General features: G+C 48.9%; 1 protein-coding gene across 46 annotated transcripts in view; it reads right to left on the bottom strand.

Annotated features, from left to right (window-relative positions):
* Window positions 1-13,402, bottom strand: part of CACNA1C (calcium voltage-gated channel subunit alpha1 C) — a 729,498-nt gene that overhangs the window by 104,403 nt on the left and 611,693 nt on the right. For all 46 annotated transcript variants that reach the window (XM_009217701.4, XM_017946457.3, XM_017946456.3 and 43 more), the window contains exons 14-19: window positions 12,974-13,181; window positions 11,825-11,945; window positions 10,183-10,297; window positions 9,309-9,429; window positions 8,900-8,969; window positions 1,492-1,624 (exon numbers count right to left, since the gene is read on the bottom strand). In XM_009217701.4, the coding sequence (XP_009215965.2) occupies window positions 1,492-1,624; window positions 8,900-8,969; window positions 9,309-9,429; window positions 10,183-10,297; window positions 11,825-11,945; window positions 12,974-13,181 (768 nt within the window). The remainder of the gene's footprint in view (window positions 1-1,491; window positions 1,625-8,899; window positions 8,970-9,308; window positions 9,430-10,182; window positions 10,298-11,824; window positions 11,946-12,973; window positions 13,182-13,402) is intronic.

Genomic DNA, 13,402 nt, shown 5'->3' with positions numbered 1-13,402 from the left:
CAAAAACATATAATGGTCAAGATAAAAAATTGGTTTAGACAGTAATATAGATTAAGTTGAAAATAGAATTAAGAAACTGGAAGATACAGCTGAAGAAATCTCCCAGAATACAGAAAGACAAGGAGATGAAAGATATGTAAGGCCCTCTAAGAAATAGGGAGAACAGAATGAAAAAGTCTAACAGATGTCCAATTGGAGTGTCAAAAGGAAGAAATATAGAATTAAAAAGAAGTAAGATTTAAACATTATGGCTGTACATTTTCATTAACTAAATAAAAATCTAAATCTATAGGCTTAGGAAGCAGAATGTATTCTAAGCAAGATAAATGGAAAGAAATCCACACCTTGACACATGGTAGTAAATCTGTACAACCACAAAGGCAACAGAATATGTTAAAAGCAGCTACAAATAAAGGTTAGGTTACTCACAAAGAACTCATAGTTGGAATGACACCTGACTTTACAGTGGAATAACACCTTTCTTGTGCTGCAGGACAAAAACTGTCTAAAATAGTGTTCACAGCAAAACTGTCTTTCAAGAGCAAGAAGTGAAAACAGTTATAGGTAAGCAGAGGCCAAGTGAATTTGCCATTATGGAACTAAAGGAGCTTCTAAAGAATGTACTTTAGTAGGAAAGAAAATGTTAGCTAAAGGATGGATGGAAATGAATAAAAAAAATGGTGAACAAATAAAATGGTAAGGTGTACATATATCGAAACACACACTATCTATATGATAATAAGACTCACTAACTTGTTGGGTTACAAATAAAAGTTGGACTAAGATACTAATGACAACTCCATGTAAGTAAGGAGCAGATGAGTGAGTTAAAATAATCTAAGGTCAATCTATTGTACAGGAGGAGATTCTTATATTGTTTAACATCACATTTTGTTAAGTTAAATAGAATTAGTAAATTATCAAGGGTAATCACCCAAAGAATAGAAATAGAGTTTAAACATTTCAAAAAGTGGAGAGAAAAGGCCGGGCGCGGTGGCTCACGCCTGTAATCCCAGCACTCTGGGAGGCCGAGGCGGGCAGATCACAAGGTCAGGAGATCGAGACCATCCTGGCTAACACAGTAAAACCCCATCTCTACTAAAAATACAAAAAATTAGCTGGGCACTGTGGCGGGCGCCTGTAGTCCCAGCTACTTGGGAGGCTGAGGCAGGAGAATGGCGTGAACCCGGGAGGTGGAGCTTGCAGTGAGCCAAGATTGCGCCACTGCACTCTAGGCTGGGTGGCAGAGCGAGACTCCGTCTCCAAAAAGAAAAAAAAAAAAACCAAAAAACCAAAAAGTGCAGAGAGAAATAAACACAAGCCTTCTGATTCAAAATCCAGGACTGTTTCCTAAATCAGTGTCTGTTTATACAATTTGCAGGGAGCTGGGAGAGCCTCAGGCTCCATCCAGAGGTTCAGGTAAAACACAGGAAACGGCCAGGCTGGTACGAGAGAGAGCAGGAGCCCACCTTCCCCACCATCGCTGCACACCTGTTGTTAGAGCTGAAGATGAAAAACGCGCTGGCTTCTGGCATGGGCACTGCCTTTTCCTTAAGGTGAAGCTCAGAGAGTGGGCGTGGGCGAGGGCCGACAGGCATCTCTGGCTCCTCCTCATCCTCTTCTCCTGTAAGAAGAACAGCACCATTCTAAATAACTCCAGCACTCCCACTTACTTTACCACTTTCAGAGACCTTCCTACTGGCAGACATGATTATGGCTCTGAAAATGTAGGGTACCAACCAAGACAGACATTCTGCCGTCTCCCTGTGGGTGCTGCTGCAGCTCATCTCTGTTGGAGAAGACGTAGCTGGCAGTGCACAATAAGGGGGACTGTAAGCAGGGTGACCAACTTGTCCTGGTTTTAAAACTAAAATTCCCACATCCCAGGAAACCCCCTAGTTCTGGGCAAACTGGGGTGGTTGGTCATCCGAGTTGTAAGGTATGAGAAAAGGTGACCAGGTAGGACAGGGCACTGCCAGGTGTTACTCATCTATCTAGGCTGCAGGTTGGGGAAAGGATATGGCTTAGTTGGCTTGTGGAATCCCTTGCAAATAACCCCACCCTTGGAAGTTCCAGGAATTAAAAACCAACACTTTCCCAATTTCTGAAACAAAACAAAACGACGACGACAACAAAATCATGTGCTGTCGAGATAACAGGGCAATGCTACTGACCACAACAGGCCCTTCATGCAAAGGTTTAGACACTGACACCAACTAAAGAAGCACCTTTGTTCTCCCTGCCAGTGGCCACATTTACTGTGGAAGAAAGTCAGGCAGCTTATTTCTGCGCTTGCAAGCACAATGCTCACGGGGGGAAGCACTGCATATCCTGTGCTGGTCAAATGTGTTGAAGACGCTCAGAAGGGGAAAGTAACAACATGGGAGTGAAGAGCAGACTCTCCAGCCAGTCGCCTGGATCAGAATCCTGGCTCTGTTTTTCTAGCTTTGGCCTTTTACTGAGTTTCTCTGTGCCTCAGTTTCTCCATCTAAGGTGGAATAATAATAACAGTACATCTATACCTCAGAATGGTGCCAGGCACATAGCAGCCGCTATGGGACAGACTCGAAGCCTGTAAATTAATGCTCAACATCTTTCTCAGTCAGATCCTTACCACCTACTATTCCCTAACAAACTGTCCACTCACATGAAACTATTTTCTGAACACTTCACTACAGTGCGTTGAACAGTTTCCCTGCAAACTCATGCCTACCTAGAACTTTGCAATGTGACCTTATTTGGAAATAGGGCCTTTGCAGATGTAATTGGTTATGATGAAGTTATTCTGGGCTAGGATGGGCCCTAAATCTAACAACTGTTCTCCTCATAAAGACAGGCACAGAGACACAAAAACACACTTTGCGAAGAAGGCCATGTGAAGACAGAGGCAGAGACTGGAGGGATGCATCTACAAGCCAAGGACTGCCAGCAACCACAAGAAGTTAGGAGAGGTAAGTGAGGATTATTCCCAAGAGCCTTTCAGAAGGTGCTTGACCCTGCAGACCCCTTGATTTTGGACTTCCAGCCTCTAGAACCAGAAAAGGATGCATTCTGCTATTTAAGCTGCCCAGCGTGTGGTCACTGGTTATGGTAGCCCTAGTGAGCTGACAAGTTCACTGTGTGCTCCGTCCTTCCTCATGCTCTCTCTCTCTCTGAGCTGCTCTTCATCTCCCTCTCTGCAGAGCACACAAGGACCCCCAATCCAGATAGCATCCTCCATCCAGCTTTCCTCAGTACTCGCGCTCCAGGGAATGACCTTTCCACGAATCCCAGCAGAACCTCTGCCTCCAGTGCCTTGATGACTGATTTTAAATGTCTGTCCCTTCTCTCTGTGTGCTGGAAACCCTGGAAAGAAAAGCTATGCCTGGCACTAGAAGCCCTTATTTCTTGATGATGATTGAACTTCCACACCCTTCAGAAGGAAGGGGACTCTGTATAAGACGAAGGTGAAGGGGATACTAGTCTGGCTGGAGAAAGATAGTTATGGGACGCTTGTCTCACGGACGCAGCCGGGCCTCTGCATGTTCTCCCTCTTCTGGTTCAAACAAAGCCAGGTATTGCAAAGAAAAAATGCCTGGCACAGAAAGCAATTCTTTATCAACCAAAAAGCATTCAAGCATTTAGGGACCCAAGGCTTTTTTGGAGGACCAGTACCATACAGACATCAATCAGATTCTTTCCCTAGGGTGATCAGAGCTGACCAGCAAGACAATTGATATTTTTTCAGCAGAAGAGAGGTCCAAGATGAAAAACTGTCTACAGGCCAAGAGTTGGAGTTCTTGTGACACCCTACCCTTGGTATGTAAAAGAAAAGTCTTCTAATTAAAGTCGAATAAGTAAAACCAGAATTGGCCTAAATCATGATATTTCAAGTGAAATTTAACTGAGAAGGATCTTAAATTCCTGCCTAGGTGTTTGTATTCTTTTCAGTTTTGCTCGAAATGACCCAACACTTTCTTCTCCATGGTAATTTGATAACAGGTAATTCTGTGCTTATTTTAATCATTTATGTTTACAGAAACCCCTATTTACTATAGCTTTGTGCCATTCGAAGCTCCTAATGGAAAATGGTGTAGGCTCTTCCATCTGTACGAGCTCCCTCCCTGTTTATGAAGCTCCATGCTGAGCTGCATTCCTGGGGAGAAGCAAGTTAGCTGGTCCATTCAGTCACAGAGCAGCTGAACGTCAGGCACAGTGCTTAACGGGAAACGATTTCTGAAGGACAAACTCCGATTTGTAAAGGAACACAACTTCAATAGCATGCGATGCTTAGCAGGTACTATGGATACGGAGGGAGGCTGAGAGATCAGGAAAAGTCAGGCAAAGCTCATTTTGGTGTTGGCAACTGAACCGTCTAGTCTTCTACTCCCAAATGCCAGTGGAATACATTAGGGATCTTTCTTCTCTCATTTTTGTTCTTGGAGGATTGGAAAAAGCACGGGAAGTGAGGCGCTGCCACACTCTGGAGTTGCTGCTGCATTTTGGACAGCAGGTCAGAGGATTCCAAAGTAAAACCAGGATAGCACTCGAAGCCCCGCCCTTGGTCCTTGGCAGCCCTTGCCCCTCTCCATTTGATGCTCATTTTTCACTTCTGTGATTTTGCTCTTGGCCACATAAAGTAAAGACATTTGTAAGATCTGGTGCCTACAGAGTATTGAGCCCAAGGCTGAGAACACAAAGCCATGGTTCTTGTCCTCAAGGAGCTTAGTTTCTAGCAGGGCACAAGAGTCCCTGCTACCAGCTGAAGGGAGTGCCTGGTTGGTAAGGGCCAGACACCCAGAGCAGTGCGTTGGGGCACAAGGAGCACAGGTGGTGGATACAGTTTCTGCACTGGGGATCTTCTCTTCACTGGCTCAATTAGAAAACCTCAGAGTCACCCTACGTTCCTCTTTGTCTCTCTCCAACATCTAACCTATGAGTGAATCCAGCTGGTTCTACCTGTAAAATGTATCCCAAGTCTGACCACTTCTCTGCATCTGCAGCACCATCCCCTGCCCAAGCTGCCATCTTCTCTGCCTGGATACCGCGCAAGTGTCCTCCCTGCCCCAGTTCTGCTCTCGACCGCCACTGCTCTTTATCCACACAGCACCCAGAGGGAATCTCTGAAAGGGTGTGTCAGACATCAGGTCAGGGCCTCCTCTGCTCAGACGTTCTGGCAGCCCTCCAGGGCACTGGATCAGACCCAGTCTCCCGTGTGGCCCTGCACCTTCTGCCCTGCCCTCCTGCCCTGCCCCAGCCTCCTGCTCAGGGCACTATCCCTTGGTTCTCTCTGCTTCAGGCACACTGGCCCTCTTTGGAGTCCCCACAGCCAGTGCATTCCCCGTGAGAGATTCTGCACTCAGGCTCTCCACCTGGAGGGCTCTTCGCTCTGATTCCGTGTCTAGTTCCTTTGAATCATTCAGGCTCCAGTCAAACGCTGTGTCCTCAGAGAAGCCTTTGCTGACCACACAGTCAAAGCAGCCTGACCCCTGAGTATCCCCTAACACAATCCTTGATTTCACTATCTTCACATCATGTGATGTCACCTTTTTGGTTGGTTTGCCTGCTGCCTGTCTCCTCACTGATATGTCAGCTCCAGGAGGGTGGGGGTCTCCCCTGTTTGCCCACCACAGGGACCCCCATGTCCCTGGGACCTAGCACAGTGCCTGGCACACAAGTAAGTGCTTCATGGGTAGTTCATGAATATCTACAAGGTTCCTCCCAACTCCTAGCATCTCTGATGATTGTACGATGCTGAAAAAACTCCTTCAGCCTCTCCAACTCCCCGATTCAAAGCTCAGTCAAGACCACCCTTCTGCATGAAGCCCCCAGACTCCACGACCTCATGGCTCTCCTTGACCTTGAACCCCTTGCAACAATGAAAGGCTCCCCCAGCACAGGCGCTGCTGACTACTCAGTGTCTGGTGGCACTCCTTTTTCAAATGTGTACCTGTTAACTTTAAGTCCTTAGTGGCTCTTGCAAACATCTACACGCTCACTCAAATAAATTGATAAATTAAACAAAAGTAGAATTAGCTTCCACTCATCTGGGCACAGTGATTTTCTTTCCAGTGAGTTGGGGTTTTTCTCTATAATTAGGGTATACCGATCTGGGAGGCTGAAACAGGCTGGCGAGCTTTTCAGATGAAACAGAGAGGGAAGGATTCTAGGGCTATGGCTGGCCTCGATGGCCCCTTGTTGAATTAGAAACAGGCCCCTCCTCTGAGTATTCATGGTCATGTGAGGGCAACTGAAGCTGCAGCCAGCAGAGTGCACTCCGGAGTCCAGCTCCCACTTGGCCACTCTGATACATCGCTTTGGGAGCAATCTGGACAGCCCAGGAGGGAGGGAGAGGGCAGGGGGCGAGCCTAGGAGACAGGGCAAGAGAGAGACAGGGAGGCAGCAGAAGAGCATGGCAGTGTGCTCCCTGGCACTGGCCCTTTCTCCCTAGTGGCCCGGCTGAAGGCAGAGCAGGAGGAACGCTCACCAGTGCTGCCTGCTAAGGGGTACCTGCACGAACCAGGCATGGCAGGGGCCAGCGGCCTGGAAGGGGCAGCGGTTGGGAGCACAATGGTAGATCAGGCTCTTCGCCATTCATGGTTTGGGAGAAGAGAAGCAGGAGGGAACCAGAGATTGACCAGAACAGAGACAACAGGCCACGTGATCTTCGGAGGAGTCTCTGGGAACTTCTGCTGCACCTGGCACTAAAGGATCCAGGAGCTGACTGGGCAGGCAGGGAAGGGAGGAAATGGGAAGGTGGGAGGAGCTAGGAAGGACAGGCTGATTTAGCCTTTAGGGGCAGGGCGATGTGTGGGGCCACCAGCTTTAAGAGCATACTGCCCTTTGGACCTCCTGGATGAGGACCTGGAGACCGGGGATAGTGTACAAATGGGCATGCTTGGGGCTGCCTTCAGAGGCCGGAGTGGTGGCTGGTGTGTGTGGCGGGGCAGTCAGGGTATGGACCAGAGGTTTCAACACAAAAGTAAAGAGACACATGTAACCAGCAGAAATGACGGGGAGCGGGACACATGCTCAAAAATCTCAAGAATCCTGAGGCCTCAGCGGAGGGGAGGAAGAGCTTTTCAGCTGGAAAGCGTAAGCATCCCCCGGTCCTCAGAGCCACCAGGTAGCTACGTTAGAGGCATTTCTAGGACGGTCAATGTGGTGACAAAATCCTTATTAGCCCTTTTTTTTTTTTTTTTTTTTTTTTAACGTTCTTCTCTTTGATTTCATTAGAGCGACAGAGAAAAGCCAAGAGTATAGTATTTAGAATAATAGAATTTGAGATTTTTGTTGAAGATGCAAGAGGTATATCTGCCGTACAGGCCTGGCTGCAGCTGGGTGCCTGTGTGAAAAGACCCTCATACCAGATCTGCCTTGTGGTGTATGCAGGGAGGCCCATCCTGGAGGCTGGCCCCATGGGAGGGCTCTTCTCAGGCCCCTAAGGAATTTGTTTTATTACTGTCTTTCATTTTAAACCTTAAAGATTCACGCAAGAGTAGAGTCTTGCATACTAAACCTCATATATATAAAACCAGCTTCAACAACTTTGGACATTTTGCTGATCTTGTTCCATTTATCTTCTCTGTCCCATTTTTTTGTTGTTGGAATATTTTAAAAGCAAAGCAACTCGTAAACATTTTAGACTCTGGCTATAAACACGGCAGCAGTTTGAAAACAGAACTACAAAATATTATACCAACAAGATTAAAAAAACTACTTTAAATCATTTAGTTCCAAGTCCATATTCAATTTCCCCCAATTACCTCTAAAATGTCATTTTAAAGTGTATTTGTTGCTTCAGGATCAAGATAAGATCCTCCCATTGCATTTGTTCAATAATTCTAGTACGTTGTTGAAATTCCCTAACAGTTTCACCCTAGAAGGGTTTTTAAGAACTTCAAAGGCTATTTAATGCCCTGCACATGAAAACACCCTTCCTGTTCTTTCTATCCAAGCTCCAGGAAACCACATCCTATTCCCTTGCAGGAGGAGGGGAGTGAGGATGGTGTGACCACAGGGAGTCTGGTTCCCAAGGACAACAGAAGATGCCTGTGAGTGTTCTAAGCAGAGAACCAGCGGAGGGAAAGCAAAAGGGGAAACCGAGCTTTGCTCATAAATGTAGGAGGTTCTCAGCCACCTAACTTGGTGAACAACCCAAATACAGCCTAACCTACAGGAACAAGGAAATGTCAGTAGAATCAATAGTCCCTTGATACATGTTATTAACTTCAAGCTTGAAACTGGCGATGGTATCTGCAATTCTAGGTCAGAGGAAGGTAAGCCAAGGCCTTGGACAGGGCATGGGATTTCAGGAAGCTGGGAAGTGAAGCCTGGAGGGAAGACCACTGACCTCTGACAGTAAAGCCCTTGAGAAGCAGATTGCCTGCTAATTTATGTATCAGATAGAAGCACAGGAAGATGGAGTCAGTAAGAGCGCCTTTTATAATGAGACCTGAAATCATTTTCTAAAGCAACAAGTGGGACATCTGTGGTGGCAGCTGTCCCTGCACTCGGCACTGCCTCCTGAGTAGGGGCAAGGCAGATTTGGGATTTACTATTAATATTAAGTGAGCATAATGTTGCAACATATGCCATACTAATACATTATATAAATTAATAATGATTTTACAACATGTAATGTAACAAAAATTTAAATGTACACAGAATCCAGCTTGGAAAGGACACAAAAGCACTGCTCAAATGTGATCTCATTATGAGGAAACCAGAAACAAAGCTGTCTCCCAGATGCTGACTGATGATGCTTAAATATAGAGACGGAAGACACTCAGCAGTGCAAGGTACTTATGGAGGGACACCGGAACCATGGTCCCCAATACACGGCCACTCCCACGTGGCTTTAGGATTTAAATCTCTGCCCCCAATCTCCCAATCCCAGGTTAGGCAGTGGGACTGGTACCTGTAGTCTCTGGGTTGGGGTAGGGGCTCTTATCCTCATTTTCATTTGGCTGGAGGTCATCCATGTTGATCTAGACAGTCACAGGGGAGAAGGAGGAAGAATTCAGTTAGATATGTCCACAAGTTAAGAGGCTTGCAGTAGCCTTGAAGTTGCATTTTAGTCAGTGACTTCGCTCGAAAATAGGTCCTTGTCACTTTGCATATCCCCTTCAAGACATCAGCAGATGGCTGGGATCCAGCCAATCTGCCTTCTCTTCCTCCTCCCAGCTCTCCTGTTCATCCCTACTGGCTTTCTTTCCACTGGGTGTCCTTCTTTCTCTCCTATTCTCCATGGGGTCTGGCCGGGGAAGGCTGTGGCCCTCCCTCCCCAGCACCAGCCTCACAGCTCCAGGAAGGAGACAGCTCCTCACCTTGGTGGTGGGTGGAGACTCTCCGTCAGCCGTGATGGATTTCAGCTCAATCTTCTCCTCCTTGGATTCCTCCACTGCCGGCTTCTCCACCATCTCTTGTTTCTTCTCTGGGCTGGCAGTCCTGGCCAGTCAGCAGCAGAAAAAATAAATGGCTGTTTACTGGAGTGATAGGGAACAGTGTAGGAGGGAACCGTCCTGTGGCCTTTTGGGGCCAGTAGGGGCTCCCTGGGTCTGAATCCATCTTCCTTTTTCCAGGGCACTTCTCGTGTACAGATCAGTCACAAGCGCTACGGGGCTGAGCCACACCTGCTCTGCCTGACACGCAATTGGCCTCTTGCAGCTCCAGAGATGCCTGGGCCGCCAAAGCAGAAAAGGATGGCGGATCTTCTCTAGGATTGGCTCCTGGAGGAGCTCTGCTCAGTGCCTGACAGCTGTGTGGCCTGGAACTGTCCCGTCTAGACAATGATAGGATACAACACAGGGCCCCGTCTTGCCTTCCTAACACTGGAGATGAATCATAAAGTAGTGAGGAGGACTCCCTCCGTAAGCTGGAGTTGGGTTTCCCAACTGAGTGGTTGCCTTTCTCTCTCCCCACCCTACACTCCCGCCACCTATCACAGCTTCTCAAAAGATAATCCCTACAGGTGGAGAATATGACACCATTGTAGAGACTATTATAATTCACCATGGTCCCTATCAGAGCGATGCTTAGGAATTAGGAGAAAGGCCCAACCTAGGGAGCCCCAAACCCAGAGTCCTCCTAGGAGGGACAGCCAACACAGACTGGCAGTCAAGCCTCTCTCTGCCACCAGTGGGATGACATTCCAGAATGGGAGTCCTGGAGCCCCAGGCCTGGGCAAGCTTAGAGGGTTACCTGGCCAGCTTCTTTCTCTCCTTCTCCTCTTCCTCCTCCTTCTGGGCAGATGTGAGGCTCTCAGCGTCAGCCAGGTTGTCCACAGCAATGGCCAAGAACACATTCAGTAGGATATCTGTTTGCGTCCATTCTTAAAGAAAATGACCCTTGGCTTGGGGTTTTGGTGGGCACAGGGGGCAGGGGGTGTAGGACGTGCAAGGCAGAGTTCCTCAGCAGAGAGCTTGACAGTGAGTCACTCTGAGGGAATCAGACCCCAACAGTGTTACTCCCCTCCCCTTGCTCCCCATCACCCTCCTAGCTACCTGGAGCTATCCGGAGGGAGGAGAACAGGCTAGCCTGCACACTGGAGCGGGCGGGAGTGAGGCAGCAAGCCCTGCCTTGCACTTTAATTGCTGGGTTTCATGATTGGTTTCCCCGCTGAGATGACTGGCTGTAATTGACATTATAAACAGCATTGTCTCTAGCAGGATGCAGAATGCTCTTAAGAGCGGTTTATTATAACTAGGCACTGAGGGGGTGGCTTGGCATCTCTGCCAACTCTTAATGTGAGCCTGCACACACAAAGACCCTTGGAGGGTCCGGCTGGAGCCAGCCAAGGCTCGGGAGTTCCCAATGGAGACAGTTCTTTGCCCTTTCTCCCCACCCCACTCCACCAACAGAAACGCTGTGGGTCAGAGAAGTGCAGAATCAAAGAAAGCATAGCTAGAAGGGGGCTTTCAGTTTGTGAAGTCTGACCCCCAGCCCCAGGCACCCAGACATTCCTATCATTTCACACACAGGGAAGCCGCAACCCAGGCAGGGTCTTGAAGAGGGGCTTGTCCAGAGAGGCGTCTGAATGTGGCAGGGGCTTTGCATGCATGATCCCATTAAAACTCCCCACGACCCTTTACGTAGTAGGTTCTATGATTCCATCGCCACATTTTACAGACACTGAGGTAGAGGAGAGGTCACCCAGCTGGGAAAAGAGGAAACCTTGTCTGCAGGTTTCCATGACTGTGTTCTCTGCACTGCCTTAACTGGGACTTGGCCCAGTGCTGTTCCCATGTTACCCCTGACTCTGGACGTGACTCTCTCAGGGTCGTGAGCTGGGGAAGAGAAGCAGCACCTGTGGTTTGTGACCCTGGAAACCCCACCCCCGAGCCAGGATCAGGAAGGAGCTTTTAGGGCTGTGTGAAGTCTGGGCAGCTCTGCTTGTGACTCCAGTCCTGGAGAGCAGCATCAGAGGGAGGGGTGCTGACCAAAAAGCAGGAGGGGAGCTGAAGGTCATCTGAAGGACAACGGCTCACCCTCCCTTACGGAGCGCCCCGCCTCTGCGCGGACGCAGCGGCCCCAGGGCAGCCGGCCCGTGTCCCTACCGCAGCCCGTGTGAGAGGCTGCGCAGCGCACGCCGCAACGCCAGGGGGCGTCGCTCACCTACAGGACGCCGAGCGCACGCCCGGAAGGGTTCCGGAAGGTGAACCTCACCTATGGCAAAGCTGCAGGTTTCCACCCAGACCCACCTCCGCCGCCATGGGGTTCTAGGCTGGGTGGTGTGAGCCCGAGCGGGACCGCCCGGACCTGCGGGGACGTGCCCGCTTGGCACTGTGCTGCAGGCTGGGGGCTGGGGGCCGCAGGGGTGGGGGGGGGCAGCAGCAAAGGATACAGTTTCCACAGATGAAGAGGATGATGAAGTAAATACAGACTAACATCCCTGGAAAAGAGGGGCCGCCATAAGCCATGATCCCATCATACATCACCGAATTCCAGTCCTCCCCGGTCAGGATCTGAATGACACATTCCCACCAATAAGGGACACAGCGTTAGACCAACAGCAAACCCGAAACCACCCTGCCCTGCCCCACTACGTCAACAGAATTGTTCAAAATTTCCTTTCACTCCTCCTCCTGGCCCCCGATCCTCCTCCCCAGGGGGCTCTGAGCTATTCCACTGTCCTTACACAAAAGGCCTGGCCACTGGCATAATAGGATTTGAAGGGTGACTAAAAGGGCTTTTTGGCCCAAAGATCTCTGACTTTCTCCACACATGCTTGAGCTGACCATCAGCTATTCCTGGGGGTAAGGCATCAGGGTCCTTGTGCAGTTGTGTGTTTGCTGAGACAGCCACATGCTACACCAGCTTTCCCCAAACATTCGTCACTTGAAGATTTTCATAGCATCTACATGTGATTCATTTTTACCTCAATCTACTTTTAAACTTAAATAGATGCCACTCTGAGTTTGCCCTAAGCCAAAATATCTATGAAATCACAAATTTGATGGGCCAGTAATATTTTTTTCCTGGGACAAGCATGGTGGGTAGGAAAGCCAGGGTTTCATCACCCTCTCCCCCGCTCAATAAGATCAGTCTGCTTTTCTTTGTTTATGTTTTGGGCTTTCATGGAGAATTTGAGTAAAGGATTCCATGATAAGAAGGCTTTCTTTTTTTTTCTTTTCTTTTTTTTTTTTTTTGAGACAGAGTCTTGCTCTGTCGCCTAGGCTAGAGTGTGCAGTGGGGGTGGGATCTCAGCTCACTGCAACCTCTGCCTCCTGGGTTCAAGAGATTCCCCTGAGAAGGCATTTTTAAACCACTTAGATTGTTTCCCCTAATGGTCCACCCACTAGTGGAATTCCACAGCAGATGGGGACAGGGGAAACTATAGAAAAAACTCAAGACTCTCGCAGGCATGGGCTCTCCAGGGCTGATCTAGGCTGGCTGTGGCTGCCTGGTGAAAGGGTGCAGTTTTCCATATTCCCCCCACCACCCTGCCACTCAACCACCCCGAGTCCGAATCCCAGGAGAGAAGAGTCCGTACCTGAAACACAGTGAGGAGGGACTGGGGGAAGTTATCAAATGTGCTCCTCCGGGTCTGCATCTCATCAAAGTTGAACTTTCCTCCAAAGAGCTGCATCCCCAGGAGGGAGAAGATGATGATGAAGAGGAATAGGAGAAGGAGCAGGGAGGCGATGGAGCGCACAGAGTTCAGCAAGGATGCCACCAGGTTGCTCAAGGAGTTCCAGTACCTGAGAGCCAACAGGAGGGAGGTCAGCACCCTGCCCCTTGCTGTCCTCCCCATTGTGCCTCATTCTCACAACTGCCCACTGCAGGTTCTCAGAGGAGCTGCCACTCTATGCTCTTTTTTTTCCCTGTCTGGGGGGAGGGGTGTTGGTGGTGGTGTGAGTTGCCACCCTGGAGGGAGTTAATTCGAGGTGCCAGGATGACTAATCTGTTGGGGAAGAGACGG

The sequence above is a fragment of the Papio anubis genome, chromosome 9 (genome assembly GCF_008728515.1).
Source record: "Papio anubis isolate 15944 chromosome 9, Panubis1.0, whole genome shotgun sequence".
Classification (NCBI taxonomy): Eukaryota; Metazoa; Chordata; class Mammalia; order Primates; family Cercopithecidae; genus Papio; species Papio anubis.
The sequence above is the reverse complement of the archived record's forward strand: the minus strand, read 5'-3'. Positions and strand labels throughout refer to the sequence as shown.